The following is a 16,559-nucleotide window of genomic DNA, read 5'->3' on the forward strand; positions in this document are numbered from 1 at the left end:
CTGAGAATATTTCAGAGCTAATTTCTAAAATCTATAACCGGATTATTCAAGACAAAGTCATTCAATCTGAATACAACTAGCTCAAGATGTGATTTAGAAATCAAACATTACACATTTTATGGGAAATGAGCTCACGTTTAATTGTGATATTTTAAAATTGTACAAGTTTTTTACATCTGCCCTCCCACCCCTTATTTAGACTCTTAAAATGACAGGAAAACATCACCAATCACAGGTTGAATGGGTTTAATAAGTTTACCCCTTCAATTCCTATATGAAGCACCCAATATTCCTTAAAACACCAATGAGACCTGGCAGTGGCCAACAGAAAATTTCATCTTCAGGGTTAAGAATTTCAGATCCTCTGAGCATTCTGATGCAGTGGCACTTGTCCAGAACTGGTACCACCCCATAACTGGGGAACTTAAGTTGTACTAGTGAAAAGGCTGTTTCCCCTTCAAGGGGAAGAAAGAAAATAACTCCTCAAAACGCAGCCAGTTTGGCTGAGGTCTATCTGTCCCATCTCTTCAGGGTCTTTTTTTTCCTTCCTTTCTTTTTCTGCAGCAGAGCAAGAGACACCAAAACCTAACCTGAGTTACAAGAAAACAAGACAGTGGTGGCTATAGAGGGAGTGACCTGGGGCAATTGGAATGCTCCTTCACCTCCCACATCCAATGTATGTGCTGCACAGAAAACAGTAACAACAAATACACAAAATACAACAGTTAAAATTACAAAGCCCATTCATCCAGGGGTGCTGGAAGGCAGCAAGAAGTGGGAGGGTAAATTACACAGGGAAATGAAAAATGTAGTCAATCAGTCCAGGCACAGGAGCTGGCAAATGCTGGAACTCTGGCCCTTTCAGACTAGGGTGGTGGTTAAAAAAAAAAATCCACATACTGGATTCAGGAAGATTCTGCCTTATGTGTACCGGAGACAAAAATTCCAATTCAAAGAGAAGGAAATATGCAGAGGGCCCTTGGCAGTGGGTCCTGCCTTCCATGGCAGGGGGTGGAAAACAGAGTAAAGAGCTGCCACATCCTCCACCCAATCCCACCCATCCTCTTTGGACAGCAGGACTCAGTGGCCTGCAGCAGCTTTCAGTCTGGCAGGAGAAGGATGTGGAGAAGGGAGCTTCTCTGCAGAGGAGGAGCTGCTCAGGGCTGACTGCAGGTAGACTGTCTTGTGGAAAAGTCGGTTGCTTAAAAACACCACCAAGGAGAAGAGGCGCAACTGGAAAAGACTGAGAAGGACAAGAAACTCGTTAGCTCTAAGCTGATAACTGCTTCAAGCAAATTAGTTTATCTGACTACTTTAAATTAAAACTACACAGGGAAAACAAGGCAACAAAACTTATCAAAGCAATACAGATATTTGACACATTCATTGATCAGTTAAAGAATGCACTGGGTAAGAGTGTGTAGCAGGATAGACTATTTGCCTAGCAAGTCTGAGGCTGTGAGTTTAATCCCACCACTGGAAAAAAGAAATGTAGCTGGTAGTGACCCACACTTTTAATCCCAACACTTGGGAGGCAAAGACAGGTGGATCTCTGTGAGTTCAAGCCCAGCCTGGTCTACAGAGTGAGTTCTAGGACAGCCAGAACTACACAGAAACCGCTGCCTCAAAAAAAATAAAAAAGAAAAAGAAACATAGTCGCTGCCACAAATGCATTACAATCGCCAGTTTTCAGTATCAGGGCTGGGGCTTTTAAAGGAAATAAAGTTCTATTTTATATTAATCCAGATTTTTTAGTACTTATTTTAAGGAACTGAGTGTTTATCAAAAGTATGTCTGTTCATGAACTGTGTGCCTGCTGCCCACAAAAGGCAGAAGAGGGTGTTGGATCCTCCAGAACTACATACCTGTGAGCCACCAAGATGCTAAGAATTCAACCAGTGCTCTCAACTGCTGAGCTTCATCTCCAGCCCCGTAATTCAGATTATAAAAGCACTTCTCTATGTGGCCAGACAACATAGAACCTACCACTTTCTTTAAAAGTGGCTATTAATCCAAAAGTGGGCTTTACTCAGATGTTCACAAAGGCCTTACATCTATCTAATGACTGTTGACTTAGAATTCATTTTGTAGCCCAAACTGATCTTGAGCTCATATTAATCCTTCTGCCATAGATTTCCAAGTACTATGATTAAGGCATGAATCATTATACCTGCTACAAGTGTTAAATTAAGGACAGGAATAAACAGTCAGGCTTGGTGGCATCCACCTCCGGTCTAAGCACTGGAGGACAAGGTAGCAGAATCACAAGCTCAAGACACAACAGGGAGAAATAAAAATGAGCATGTGAGAGGGTCAATTAATTTGGGAAATATTTACAAATTTATACACTCCTTGTATATATCTTGTATATATTGGTATATATCTCCTCTTCACACCCTTGTGTCTGTCTCAGTTCCCAGCACCCATACAGTAGCTCAAAATAGCCTGTAACACAGTTCCAAAGGATATGACACCAGCTACTGTCCTCCATAGGCACTGCATGCACATGGTACAGACATGTAAGCAAAACACTAAAAAATAAATCTTAAAAAAAATTAAACTATATATTACGGTGTGCTGGCTAGTTTGATATCAACTTGACACAAAACTATAGTCACTAAAAAGAAAGCCTCAGTTGAGAAAAATGCCTTCCTCATATCTAACTGTAAGGCATTTTCTTAGTGACTGATAGAAGAGGACCCGGCCCAGCCCATTGTGAGAGGGCCCATTCCTGGGCTGATGGTCCTGAGTTCTATAAGATAGCAGGCTAAACAAGCCATGTGGAATAAGCCAGTAAGCAGCCCCCTTCCATGGCCTCTGCATCCAATCCTGCCTCCAGGTTCCCTTGAGGATGAATAATAATATGGAAATGTAAACCAAATAAATCCTTTCCTCCTTTTCTGCTTTTGGTCATAGTGCTCCCAGCAAGAGAAACTAACTAGGACATAAGGCTTTCCTTCAGCATAAGAGATTTTCAGAGCAGAAGTCTCTTCACAGGCACTTACTATGCTTTTCCAGGAGTCTTTGCTTCATTGGCGCTGATAATGAATAAAGGAAACAGGATAGAGAAGAGACAGCCACTGTTTTAAAAAAGAAAAAAAAAGAAAACAGGTCAGCTTCACAATACATGGTGACTTCAGGAAAGGTATGGAAGCCTCCTATCTCTTTCCCTGCTTAGAACAGCATGATGGGATAAAACCTTAATATATCATAAACACAGCTTCAGAAATGAACAGAAAATTTTCCGAATTATAAGTATCTGCCTCCAGGAAGCAGCATATAATATGGTAGACTACATTTTAATGCTGACAAATGTCAATTACTATTAGAAACATCAAAAATTCTTCCTGATGGTCAAATGATGTAAAATAAAATACTAGGTACAGAAGCAAACCAATAAAAGATGCTTGTTAAAACATACTACCTGAGCTTTTTATTTTTCTAGTATTTCAATTTTCTCTAGCCAAATTACCTGATAATATAGGAGGATTGCATTGCTGTGAGAAAAGCCAAGGGCAAGCCAAATCCAAAGTAGTAAGGCCAATTCCTTTCTATATTTGACAATCGCTGGTGCATTTCAATTCCTGAAACAAGTAAGTCAGTACACTGAAGACTCATAGTTACATGACTAACTGGCAGACACAATTATTTCAGGCTTAGGTTTTAGGCCCAGAGCTACCATTCAAAACACAGATACAGCTCATGAACAAAATCTAGCAGGCTTATGATGGTACAAAGCTTTGATCCCAGCACTTTGGAAAACAGAGACAACTTGGTCTACATAGGGAGTTACTGACCAGCTAGGACAATAAGACCCTGTTTCAAGGAATTGTACAAATCTGACATAAAGATTCAATGCAAAGATTCTACAAGAATCATATTTCAAAATAACATTAATTTTAGCACCACCATCCCTAGTCAGGGCAATCTAGAACAACGTGAAATATCAAAAGAGGATGGCATCTCACCAAGTGTGGTTGTGGCATACACTTTTAATCCCAGCATTCAAGAGACAGAGGCAGCCTGATCTGAGTTGGATGCCAGCCTGGACTACAAAGCTAGCTCCAGGACAGCCAGGGAAACCATGTCTCAAAAAAACAATATACCTCTTCCCCCCCCAAAAAAATGACATCTCTACTGAAAGCAGTTACTTCAGTCACACTCACCAAGATGAACAGGCAAATGTTTTTGTTTGGGTTTGTATTTTTTTTTTTACATAGGATCTTATATATATTGGTCCAGGCTAGTTTCAAACTCAAAATCCTCCTATCTCTACCTCAATGTAAGTGCAAGGATTACAAGTGTTAGACCCCACACAAAGGATCAAAGTCCTTTTACAAGATCCCTAGCTGGGTATAATAGCACAAAACTGTAATTCCAGCCTTCAAGATGCTAAAACAAGAGAACTGGAGTTTAAAATGAGCCTGGACCATAAAAAAAAACCAGGCCACACACACACACACAAAAAAAAAAAAAAAAAAAAAAAAAAAAAAAAAAGAAAGAAAAAAAAAGAAAAGGCATAAACTGTGCACACCTATAATCCAGCACTCTGAAAATAGAGGGCAGCTCAGAAGTTCAAGGTCATCTCAGCTCCATAGCAAGTTCAATAGCAGCATGGGCTACATGAAATCCTGACTCAAAAGATTGTAGAATAATTTAAAAAGAAAATAACTAAAATTTAAAAATAATAGGATGAAAATAACTAAATCCCAAAGTAACCGAAGGAGCTCAACCCAATAGTGCACGCGTACGATCCCAGCACTTGGGAGGTAGAAGCAGGAAAATGGACTGGAAAGTTGATGGCCAGCCTGAATTAAGAGTGAGCACTCAAAGCCAGCCTGGGCTACATAGCAAGACCAGGTCTTAAAATGAAAAAATCTAAATGCACTAGTATCCACTTAACTTCTGTGAAACAACTTATGCTCTTTCTATCAACTTCTGGTCCAAACACAGCTACATCACATTAAGCATTAAAATGGCAATTAATTCTACAATTCTACACGCTACTACCCCTGGCCCCAAAGGTTAATAAACTCACTAGGCCAAATGGAATCTCCCTCTTGCCAGTGAGCCAAAGTCTTTTCAGAAATTTGCTAAGAGCTAAGTATTGAATAGCTTAGTGTGATTAGCACCAGCATTTCTCAGCAGGGCTTGTATTCTTGGGGTTCTTTACACGGACTTACCTTTATTGAACCAACGGTACTCAAAGCAGTACAGTGAGTAGAGAAGAGACATGTGCAGCAGACTAACCAGCTGACCCACAAGATGGATGGGGAAGAGACTCACAAACATCCCCTGAGAAACAAATTTAACAAACTCAATTCCAGAGTGTCAGACATTTCTCACTCACTACTACATACTAGCTGCCTCAAAAGTTGGTTAATGGCAGGATCAGACACTCCAAGGGAAGACAAGATAAATCCATGGTTCTTATAATTTTATATTTAAACTCTCTAGCTGCTTCTGGGGATAAGTTTTTAAAGTCTCACTCTCTCCTCTCTCCTCTTCCCCAATACCCATACCTCAGGTAGGCCACTATTGTCCTGTCTTTTCATTTTTTTAATGTTTTTAGATTTTTAAATTTTAAATATTCTGGCTGCATGTATAAATATGTACCACATTTGTGCCTGGTGCCTTCAGTAGTCATAAGAGAATGCTGCGTCAGCTGGAGTTACGAATGCTGTGAGTCACCATGTGGGTACCAGACACCAACCACTGAGTCATTTTTCCTTATTTTTTTTTTTTTTTTTTTTTTTTTTGGTTTTTCGAGACAGGGTTTCTCTGTGGTTTTGGAGCCTGTCCTGGAACTAGCTCTTTTTAACCTTTTTAAAGCTGTCTCCATGTGTCTCACCTGAATAAGGAAGAGCGCCTGCAGCAAAAGGTTGAAGAGCATGTCAGCAATTATTTTGCTGACACTGGGGAATGGGTGAGGTTTCCTCCCTGATACCTCAAATGCCAGGTCAGCTATATCCTAAAACAGAGAACAGCAGTACAGTGAAACATGAATGGTCCCACGTCCATCCCAGAGCTACTGCTCTGCTCCTAGAGCTGCCAGGTGAGAAGTCTGCCTTAGTAACCCGAGACACTCATTCCACCTTACAAAACCCCAAGGATTACCCAACTGCCTGCTTAGCTTAAAAAGCATCAAGGCTTAAAAGCTGGTTCTCTATGGGCCCCTAACTTCAGAGGCTAAAGTGTATAACCTAGGGAGCCCATCAAGTAGAACCCAGACTCCACATTCTGCCCTGTACCTACTTGGAACCAAATGGCATTCACAACTTTGCTAAGCACAAACAGGGGAAGCACCCAAAGAGCACTGAAAATTGATGTCAGAAAGAATTCCAGCCATGACCAAACATCTCCATGCAGTGATGGATCACCTAAAATAAAAAGCAAAAAGAATTATTAGTTTAATTAGACAGGTGGAATGTCAAAAGACCAAAAATGGAACTATTTTGTGACATTCATCTGCCTCACATTCTGGCCACAGCTCTTGTATTCACATTTTGTTCTGTTTATCTTAAAATAAACCTGCTTACAGGGTGACTACTGAGAAGTCACAAAGTGACTAACCACAGAGCTGTCAGGAATCCACTTGAATTTAAATCTCAGCTCTGCTACTTACTAATGGCTTAACTAATTTCTAATTACTTATCCATAAAATGGATAGCTCAACAACGCCTATCTCAAAAAGTCATTGAGAAGTCTAAACTGGAATCATCAGCAGGGTGGAGGGGGGCACACGCCTTTAATACCAGCACAAGGAAGGCAAGGCAAAGAACCAGGACAGCCAGAGCTGTTACAAAAAGAGAAACCCTGTATCAAAAACAAAAACCAAAATACATCAAACTGCTAGTATTGTTAGGAAGTGCTTACTGAAGAAACAAGGATCTCAAACTCTCAAAGATCTCTACTCCCAGCAGGAGCAAGATACAGACACACTCAAGACACACTCACCGATAATCCGGGCTGTTACTGATTGAAGCACAGGAATAAACACTCGGTAAAACAAGAGGAGACTGAACTGAAGAAAAGAGGCAATAAAGTAATCAAAACCCTTCTTTAAATTAAAACAAGGCATCAGGTGGTGGTGGCGCATGCCTTTAATCCCCGCACGAGAGGCAGAGAGAGGTGGATCTCTGTAAATTCAAAGCCAGCCTGGTCTACAGAGTGAGTTCCAGGATAGCCAGGGTTACAGACAAAGAAACCATCTCAAAAAAACAAAAACAAAATAATAATAAAATAAATTAAAACAAGGCATTTCACCTTTCACTGTAATGACTTTCCTGTCAAGATTGCTAGTTTATAAAACAGGAGGAGGCCAGGAGAAATACCTCTCCTACTTCCCAAAACTCCAAGAGAGTACAACAAATTGATATGTATCCTTGACTCGTTTGAGACAGAAAAAACATTTTAACTAACATTCAGGGTAAGTATAAAGATATATACTAAACAGCCCATGGTGTTTATTAATTAAATCTAAAGCTAACATCTGAAAATATTAGTGAAATGTTTACATTAAGATAAACTGAATTACTTTGAATATCAAGTCAAGGAAAGTATGTACTCATTCTAGATACATCCATATTTCACTAAAGACTATCATAGTTCTCAGTTAATTATAGGTAACCTTTTTGATCTGGGTCTCAATAATAGTCAATTGCTACAACCAGAACAAAAAGAATTTTGCTTATCTGGCCACATCTACCCTTTCCTTTTCTTTTAAATTTTTTTCCCTTGAAACAGCATCTCACTATAGAGTCCCTGAATAATCTGAAACTCAGTTATGTAGACAAGATTGGCCTGGTCTCAGAGATCTGCCTATCTCTGCCTCCCAAGTACTAGGATTATAGGAATGTACTACCATGCATTGAAACAATTAATGCTTTTAGCCATCATACAAAATAGTGGGTTTCATTTTGACACTTTCATGCATCAGTATTTCTTGCTCAGTACCCCACTCCCACTCCCCTCCTCCATCCCCATCCATGTGATAATCATCAGCATATATAAGCAGCTCAAACAAAGACAGTTATCTTAGTATTTTCAAGGATGCAGCTGAAAAATAGTAACCTAATAACAGTGTAAAGATACTTAAAAGGAACCTAGAATTTGCTGGAAAAGAACTTACCCAGAAAACTCCGCCATTCCAAGCACAACACTGGAAAATTCTACTAACAATACGTGGCTCACTGAAAAAGATATGAATTAGCTTATAAATGTTATCTAAGAACTAATGTTTCCTAATGTTATCTAAGAACTCTCCAACCTACAGCTTCTATGGGCACCAGACTATCTTTGAACACCTAATGTTCTTCCAACATACTAAGTCAGTCAATAAGGCTATAAGAAAGTCAGTAAGAAAAGGTTTCTGGAAAATCCGGTGGTTTTTGTTTTTGAGATAGGCCTTCATTATATAGGCTAGGCTTGCCTCAAACTCTTGGCAGTCATCCTGCCTCCCTCTTCACAGTGCTGAGATAACAGGCTTGTGCCACCACACCCAGATGAAGAACCAGCTTTTCTATTTTGTTGTCATTTTGAGGCAGGATTTCACTGTGTATGTAACCCTGGCTGACTTGGAACACACCATTTGGCTTCAAACTGCCTGCCTCTGTCTAAAAAGGCTTACTGATAGGTGTCACACAAGTCTGGCAACCTAAGTTTGATTCCCTGAGCCCATGAACTATGACAAGTACACGTGTGCTGTGAAATGGATATATTCTCCCAGTGATAATTTTTTAAGTGTTATTTACTTTTATTTTTATGTGTATGAGTGTTTTGCCTGCATGTGTGTCAGTGGAGAGCCTTGGACCCCCTGGAGCCAGAGCTGTAGACAGTTAGCCTTCATGTTGGTGCTGGGAACTGAACCCAGGTCCTCTGGAAGACAAATAAGCACTCTTAACCACTGAGCCATCTCTCCAGTCCCCAAATTAAACAAAATTGTATGAGTGTGTGTATATGTGTGTTCTTCCATCTAAAGTCTGAGGTTAGAACAAATTAAACAAGAAAGTCTTGGGCTGGAGAGATGCCTCAGCCATTAAAGGCTAGGCTTATTACCAAAAATATAAGAGTTTGGGTTTCCAGCACCCATAGCTGTCTCTCCAGACACAAAAACAACAACAAAAAAGAAAGTCTGGGGTAGGGTTTAGTCTATCAATAAACAAACCCATATAGGCCTTATTACAGATACCCATCAAATTAAATACTGTTTGTGGTCCTCTATTTGGCACTCTATTTTTGTTGTTGTTTAATTTATTGTTGTATGTGTGAGATGCATGTGGAGGATGCAAAGGAAAACTCTGTGGAGCTGGTTCTGTCCTTCCAGCTTTCCATGGGTTCTAAGGATTAAACCCAGGCCATCAGGTTTGCTTAGAAGGCACTGGAATTATAACTTACTATGTAGGGCCTTCGTTCTATACTAAGATCAGTCATTTCCTCAAGTGCCCCTCCAATGACAGCTTGGGATGTGTGCCTGTACTCCTCACCTCTCTTGCTTCCGCTCTACACTCTGGGCTCTCCTCTGGGCCAAGACACTAGCTGCCCTTCTTCGACGCTGTTCCTCTCTCTTCTGCTGGATCCGAGCATCTAGTTTTGAGATGGTACAGATGCCCCAGATGGAGTCTTTGATTCCCTGTAGATAAGGACATTTTCGAGAGATTATGCTAGAGTAGACTTTCCAAAGTCACACACAGGAAAGTAACAGTAGAAACCACAGTATTTATTTTCCTATATAGCTTAAGGAGAGTGATTTGTGCCTCCGGTGCTTGATGGAACTCAGGACTTGGTGCATAGTAGGCAGTACTTTACCAAAGAACTAGACCCTCACCCTTTATTAATGTCTTATTTTGAAGAGATCCTTTGTTGTGGAATATTACTATGTAAAGATGTGTTACATTTGTTTATGTTGTAGAATATTACTATATATAAAGGTGTGTAGCAATTGTTCATGCTGCATCCTTCCACATTTCCTGCCTATACCAATCTTGAATTATGAGTACTAAATAGTAGTTTTCTAACACTTTTACATTTACCGGTACTATGTTATTGCCTTCCCTACTCCCTTTCAGTACCAATTAAATTGATGCAGTATTCCCTGAGTCCTATACTAGCTCTAAACACCAGACACAATTACTGTTTAAAAAGAGAAAGAAAAGAAGGAGGAAAAGAGGGAGGCAGAGAGTGCCACATAAAGCAGATGCATCATGGTGGTGTGGCTGGAGAATACCCTTGGTGGATACATGAGGGAGGTGCTGTTGAGTTTGTGTAGACCCAACATAGTCAGTGACAAATGCACCTGCTAACCATACCTGAAGAATTCCAAGTTATTGCTGGTGCTATAAACACCAGGTCTACCTGTCATCGGATGAAAGAACTGCATTTACTTACCCATCCCTGCGACCAACCACATACCATACTTCAGTGAACTAATCTTTGGACAGATGAAAATGCTCAAAAATATAGAATAACCCCCAGCAAGATGGGAGATGAGGGCAGGAAAATTGCCTTAGGTCAGCCTGGGCTTACAATGTAAGACCCTACCTCAAAATAAAGGCAAGAAAAGTCTGGGAGTCAGCAGAGTGTTTGCCTATCATGGGAGAGGCCTTGGGTTCAATCCCCACTATTAAAAAGACAGAAAAATTATACAACTAAAGCTAAAAATTTAATACACACACATATTAAAATTTAAAAACCATAACAGATTTATGTCCAAAGAAGAATAACATCACCAGGATAGTCAACTTCATAAAAAGACAACAAAAAACAAAACAAAACAAATAAACAAACAAAAAATAACAGAGCCAGGTGTGGTGGCATATTCCTATAAGACTAGCACCAGGGTATTTGAGAGACTGAGGCAAGATACTCACCACAAATTTGAACCCAGTCTAGGATACAGAGTAAGAACACTTCTTCAAAACACATAAAGGCCAGTAAGATGGTCCAGCAGTAAAGGTACTTGCCACCAAGTTGACAGCAAGGAGAAAACCAACACACTGTGCAATCCACACATTAAATAAAGCTAATAAACAAAAAGCACAGTTGTGTAGTCAGAATGCCAAGAAGATCCTGGAGGCTGAACTCTGTGTCAGGCTTGGTCACAAGCCCCTTTATCTGTTTGTGTTAGTGCTACTAGAATGTGTAATTGTTTTGTAGAAACAAATCATGAAGGAATATGTCTTTACATAAGTCTTTTTCCTCCATCTGTTTCTAGGCCCTCCATGATGAGTGACTTGGGGGCACTTTCCTCTCTGAGTCATCTCATAAGCCCAGAGTTATTTCTAAATTGATTTTGATAAACAGGCAGTTAGAACGTCACTCTTAGACTAGATGGTCTTTTTGGAGTTTGCTTGTTTTTTTTTTTGGATACAGATTTTCTCTGTAGCTTTGGAGCCTGTCATGGAACTCGCTGTTGTAGACCAGGCTGGCCTCAAACTCACAGAGATCTGCCTACCTCTGCCTCCTGAGTGCTGGGATTAAAGGCGTGCCCAGCCTTGATAGCCATTTTAAAAATCTGTTTCTTTTCTTTCTTTCTGAGACAGGGTCTCATGTAGCCCAGGCTGGCCTCAAACTCCCTATGTAGCCAAGTCTACTTGAACCACTCCCGGTCCTTTGCTGTCTCAAGTGCTGAGGTCAGTGGCAAATCACACTACACCTGTGTTTTGTTTTGTTTTTTGGTTTTTTTTTTGAAGTTAAAAGAGGGAGGTGTTTTTGAGATGGGCCTCACTACACTGCCTAAGATGGCCAAGAACTCCTGATCCTCCTGCCTCAGTCCAATGATTATTGTAATTATAAATATGTGCTACTATATCTGGCTCAAACTAGCATGGTAACACTATAAGTGAATCAGGAGTTCAAGGTCATCCAGGACTACTCAGCCAGGTGAAGGCTAACCTCCCTCAAACAAATTTTTAAGATTCTGTAGTCAAGCTAACCAGAAACCTAATACTAGATAATGCACTCAACAGACAGGTTTCCCCAACTTCATAGGATACAGGATAAAAGGACTGGGAATCAATCAGTACTTAAAAGTGCTCTACAAGCCTACGAACCTTGAGTTCAAATCCCAATACCTTCTTGTAAAAGCTAGGCACGGCTGCTGTATCCTAAGAAGTTCCTGGCCAGCCAGGCTTGCCAAATAGGCCAACTCAGGATGAGTAAGAGACCCTGTCTTGAGGCAATAAGGTTGCCAGCAATAGAGGGGAGAGAGGAAGACACCTAAAGTTCTGCTTATCCACATGAGAATGAGACTGTACCACAAATACACACACACTGCAGAATGTTTATGAAAAGGTGTGTTTAATTATGTAAAGATATGGGCTGGGTGGTGGTGGCCTTTAAGCCCAGGACTTGGGAGGCAGAGACAGGTGGATCTGTGTTTTTGAGGCCAGCCTTGTCTACCAAATGAGTTCCAGGACAGGCTCTAAAACTTGAGAAAAACAGTCTCAAAAAAAAAGTTAAAACAGTAACTTGCCTAAGTCTACTAGACTGGTCTAATAAAAAGCTGACCAGCCAACAGCAAGTGAGGAGGAGGAGAAATTTAGGCTTGGGGAAGAAAGATTACAGGGAAACACCAGGGGCAGAAAGACAGGAGGATGCAGGAAAGTAGGATATACAGAATGAAAGAAAGGTTTAAAAAAGTCCTGAGGCAAAATGAAGTTAAAAGAGCTGGGGGGGGGGGGGGGGAGGGCGCAGGGGTTAAGAGGACTGGCTGTTCTTCCACAGGTCATGAGTTCAATTCCCAGCAACCACATGGTGGGTCACAACCATCTGTAATGAGATCTGGCGCCCTCTTCTGGTGTGTCAGCATACATGGAGGCAGAATGTTGTATACATAATAAAAAAAAAAAAAAAAAAGAGCTGGTGGGACAAACCTAAGCTAAGGCTGAGATTCATAATAGTAAGTCTCTGTGATTTTATTTGAGAGCTGGTTGGTGGCCAAAAGAAAATTCCAACTATATACACAGAAACAGACAGACACATTCACTTTATCTCTCTTGCTTATTAAAAATACTGGATATAGGCACAGGCTTACACTGGTAATCCCTGCATTTGGGAAGGAGAAACAGAACTTAAAAGAACTCAAACCAGCCAGGGCTATATAGCAAAATAAAAAAATATGTGGGATGCCTGCATTCCTAGTACTATGCATACTGAGGCAAGAGCACCACCAGGTGTTCAAGGTCAGCAAGACTCTCAAAAATATGAAAAACTCTTGTTACTGAACAATGGAGACTAACTACACCGAAAACTAACATTCTGTGTAAGACACAACAAACATGATAAAAATATAAAACACCTGAAGAATTTCCTAGCAAAAATAAAAATATGCCACAAAATATAATCACCCTGCCAAGGTCCTGCAGAAAGGTTTTGACGCTGTCAGCCATCTCTTCGTTGCCCAGACTGTCAATTACACAGATAGGGAAGTACCCCCAAATCTCTCATCATGGAAGGCCTGAAAACAAATGGAAAAAAATATGATATGTCAATGATCTGTTTCTACAAAATGATTACATATACTAATAGCCCTAATGCAAGAGTAATAGATTGTAGCACTAATACAACGAACTATGAAGCTATAACTATAACTGAAGAAACCTACGATTCTTATTTTCTCTTTTGAAATATGAGGCCTTGGTAAGTTGCCGCAGCAAGCCCCACATGGGTTGCCCTGACTCCACTGAACATGCAGGGCACATGCATGTTCACGCAAACACAAAATAAATGTTGAAAAAGAAACAAACCGTGTAACTCGGTGATAGTGAACTTGCATGGCATGTTCAATTCCCAACACCAAAGAAAAATTTTAAAAACCGCGAGACAGGCCTGATAATGTAGTCCTATAATCCCAGCTACTTGGCAGGGGAAGGCAGGCTCACGGGTTCAAAGTCTGCGCAAGATGAATTCGAGGTCAGCTTGAGTAACTTCATGAAATCTTGTCTCAAAAAAACAAAACCAAAGGTTGGGGATATAGTTCACGGGTAGAGAGCCTGGCTAGCATACCTGAAACTCTGCAGTTGAGTGCAGTCCCCAGTGCTGAAAGGGCAAGAGCATTCACACTACAAATAATCTATAATACTGCTCTCTTTATTTCTTTAAAGTGATTTCTTTAAGGTGAACTCTTAAGGTGAATGGAAAATCCACTTGTAAAAATGTTAAGGATTTGGCCAGGCAGTGTTGGCACATGCCTTTAATCCCAGCACTTGGGAGGCAGAGACAGGTGGATTTCAGTGCATTCGAGGTTAGCCTCGTCTACAAAGCAAGTTCCAGGACAGCCTGGACTATAACAAAGAGAAACCTGTCTCAAAAAAATTTTAAAAGTAAGAATTTAGAATTTTAACGTTCTCAAGTCTCACTAAATCAAGTCCAGCATCTCCAATTTAACAGATAACAACCTTAATACACTAATTTCACAGGCAGCCTGTCTACAACTTGTCTTCCCTTGACCTTTGGCCATGTAGCACTACACTGACCCAACTGGACTAATGCCACTCAGAACTGGAGGAACAGGGAGTGCAGAATCGGAAGGCTACCATGCACATCTGTCCTAGCTAAATGTGCTTACCTGGACTAGTTTCTAGGGTTAAGAAACATGTTATTACTCCCACTCCTCTCCTAAAAAAAAAAAAAGCCTCAGAGTTTCTCACATGTCTTCTCTAGCCAAGAGTTGTGGTGAGAGCAGTCCGTGGGCAGAATAGTAAATGTCTAATAAGGGGCAGGACACTTGTGTGTGAAGACTATCATAGTTACACGCCCTCTTAGCTGATGACTTGCTCGTCTAAATAAAGGGTAGTAAAGTTCTCCACGGGGTTTGAGGATAGAGTACAACAGAATAAAGCTGAAAAAAGTCTGTATGACTGTGATCCTATTAAAGAATGCACCAGGTCTGAGATCTGAAGAAGTCGTTACTTGGTCTAGTTTTCTCTGAGACCAGACAGGGAGCTTCAAACATGTATATCCCAGCCCAGAACCACTGTTATTTGACTCCTGGCAGTTTAACACCCAGCTTCTGCATGTAGCAACCAAAGGACCTACGGACCAAATAGAACCTCCGAAGGACAGGCCATTTCAATTTTGTACTGTGGGCCTAACATCTTTCCTACAGGAGAGAATATTTGGTATGAATTACCCTGTTTAACAAATTGCTGAGGAGTGCAGAAAAATAACCTGCCACAATTTGAGACCACACCAGTGACAAAGGGTTCCTACAACACAGGGAATCCAGATGCGTCTTCTGGTTCACAATATTTTACAGGTGGAGAAGTTAAACGGTTTGTCCAACAGCGAATGAAAGCTAATTAGAGCAAACTTCAGAACTTCAGGGTTCTAACGCAGTCCAGGCTTCTTTGCAACGAGGATTTCTGTTTAACCCAAACATCCTCATGGACAAATCACCTTTCTTAAACCTTGAAATGCTGCGGACCACTAAAGTCTTGTCCGTCTTTAGGAGCGATTAAGCATCTACTTATGACATACTCCCACCACTTTCATTCCGAAGCCATCAAACCCAAGTCCCGGAAGGCAGGAAGCCGGCGTTTCCTACTCCAGGTAGGGAGAAGGTAACACCCTCACTCATCACGGGGCCGCAGAATGCCTCCTGGGGCCCCAGGAGTGCTCGGTCCCCTCTCTCCCGGAGCATCTGGGTAACTGGGCTGAGGACCCGTCTTTCTCCCCAGCCAGAGGCAAGCTCACCGTGGGTCACGGGATCTAAATAAGACAGCCCCACCGCACCTGGGGAGAGAGCGAGCCTGGGCGCCGGGCGCCGCAGGGCCTGCCCTCGCCGCCCTTCACGTCCCGGGCCCTCGGGGCCGGGGTCCTTGCCGCAGCCCCCGCCAGAACCTCACCGACCAGCTCTGGCCTGCCAGCCCTTCCTTGCCCCCTGGGCCCTGCCGCCCAGAGACGGGCGTGCAAGCGGCTCGAATCCCCGTTTGCCGCGGCCCACACCTACCCCGCAGCCCTGCCGCGGCGGCTCCGGCCCGGGCTCTCGCCCACCGAGGCTCGATCCGCCTGCTCCGCGCCCGGCAGCCCGCTCCGCCCCGGCGCTCCCAGAGCCGGGGCTGCGCCCACACTGGGCATGCCCGGGCTACACGGGGCAGCTGGGAAGTCGGGCGGGCACCCAGCCGGTCGCTGAGAGGGGGCGGGGCCAGATAGGTAGGGCGGGGCCATCCAGAAGGGGCGGGGCCAGGGCTCTTGGGAATTGTAGTTGGCGGGACCCGAGAGTCCCTCTGTGCTCCTTCTGCTGGTACAACTCAAAGCTTCTAGGCCTTATTGCCTCCTCTCCAAATCCCTTCTCACTGATCAGCAGTCCTGTTCTCTAACCTCCTCAATCTACCTATGTAACATTGCTGGTCTTTCTAAAATCGTTTAAGAACAAATGATGAAAACAGTAAGTAAGATAGGGGTCACACACGCATGTAATCCCAGCTTTTGGAAAGATGAGGAGGAGAATTATTGCGAATTCGAGGCCAACTTGGGTTACTGTAAAGTACCAGGCTAGGTAGAGCTATATATAACAAGACCCTTTCTCAGAGAAACAAAACAAACAAAATAACTCAACA

General features: G+C 42.0%; 1 protein-coding gene across 2 annotated transcripts; it reads right to left on the reverse strand.

Moving 5' to 3' along the window:
• Window positions 1-114: 114 nt before the first annotated feature.
• Ei24 (EI24 autophagy associated transmembrane protein) lies at window positions 115-16,114 on the reverse strand. Of its 2 annotated transcripts, XM_050125667.1 has the most exons (12): window positions 15,950-16,110; window positions 13,746-13,891; window positions 13,347-13,456; window positions 9,486-9,631; window positions 8,132-8,192; window positions 6,958-7,024; window positions 6,256-6,380; window positions 5,852-5,971; window positions 5,184-5,295; window positions 3,473-3,584; window positions 3,006-3,080; window positions 115-1,243 (listed from the first exon to the last, which is right to left on the reverse strand). In XM_050125667.1, the coding sequence occupies exons 3-12, from the start codon at window positions 13,386-13,388 to the stop codon at window positions 1,081-1,083; spliced, it is 1,023 nt and encodes a 340-aa protein (XP_049981624.1). In that variant the 5' UTR covers window positions 13,389-13,456; window positions 13,746-13,891; window positions 15,950-16,110; the 3' UTR covers window positions 115-1,080. The 2 variants fall into 2 exon arrangements, with proteins under 2 accessions (XP_049981624.1, XP_049981623.1); XM_050125666.1 differs by lacking the exon at window positions 13,746-13,891 and having other exon boundaries at window positions 15,950-16,114.
• Between the last annotated feature and the right edge of the window lie 445 nt (window positions 16,115-16,559).

Source organism: Alexandromys fortis, unplaced genomic scaffold (genome assembly GCF_014885135.2).
Source record: "Alexandromys fortis isolate MF-2015 unplaced genomic scaffold, M_Fortis_MF-2015_v1.1 scaffold_253, whole genome shotgun sequence".
Taxonomy (NCBI): Eukaryota; Metazoa; Chordata; class Mammalia; order Rodentia; family Cricetidae; genus Alexandromys; species Alexandromys fortis.

What these genes read in the sequence shown, in the direction of transcription:
- Ei24 (XM_050125666.1), bottom strand. Translation starts at nt 13,388, where the DNA reads ATGGCTGACAGCGTCAAAACCTTTCTGCAGGACCTTGGCAGG. An exon ending in GTACCGTTGGTTCAATAAAG is followed by an intron (nt 3,585 to 5,183) that starts GTAAGTCCGTGT and finishes TACTTGTTTCAG; the next exon opens with GAATTGAAATGCACCAGCGA. An exon ending in AAGACTCCTGGAAAAGCATA is followed by an intron (nt 1,244 to 3,005) that starts GTAAGTGCCTGT and finishes TGTCCTTCTCAG; the next exon opens with TCTTTTCCAGTTGCGCCTCT.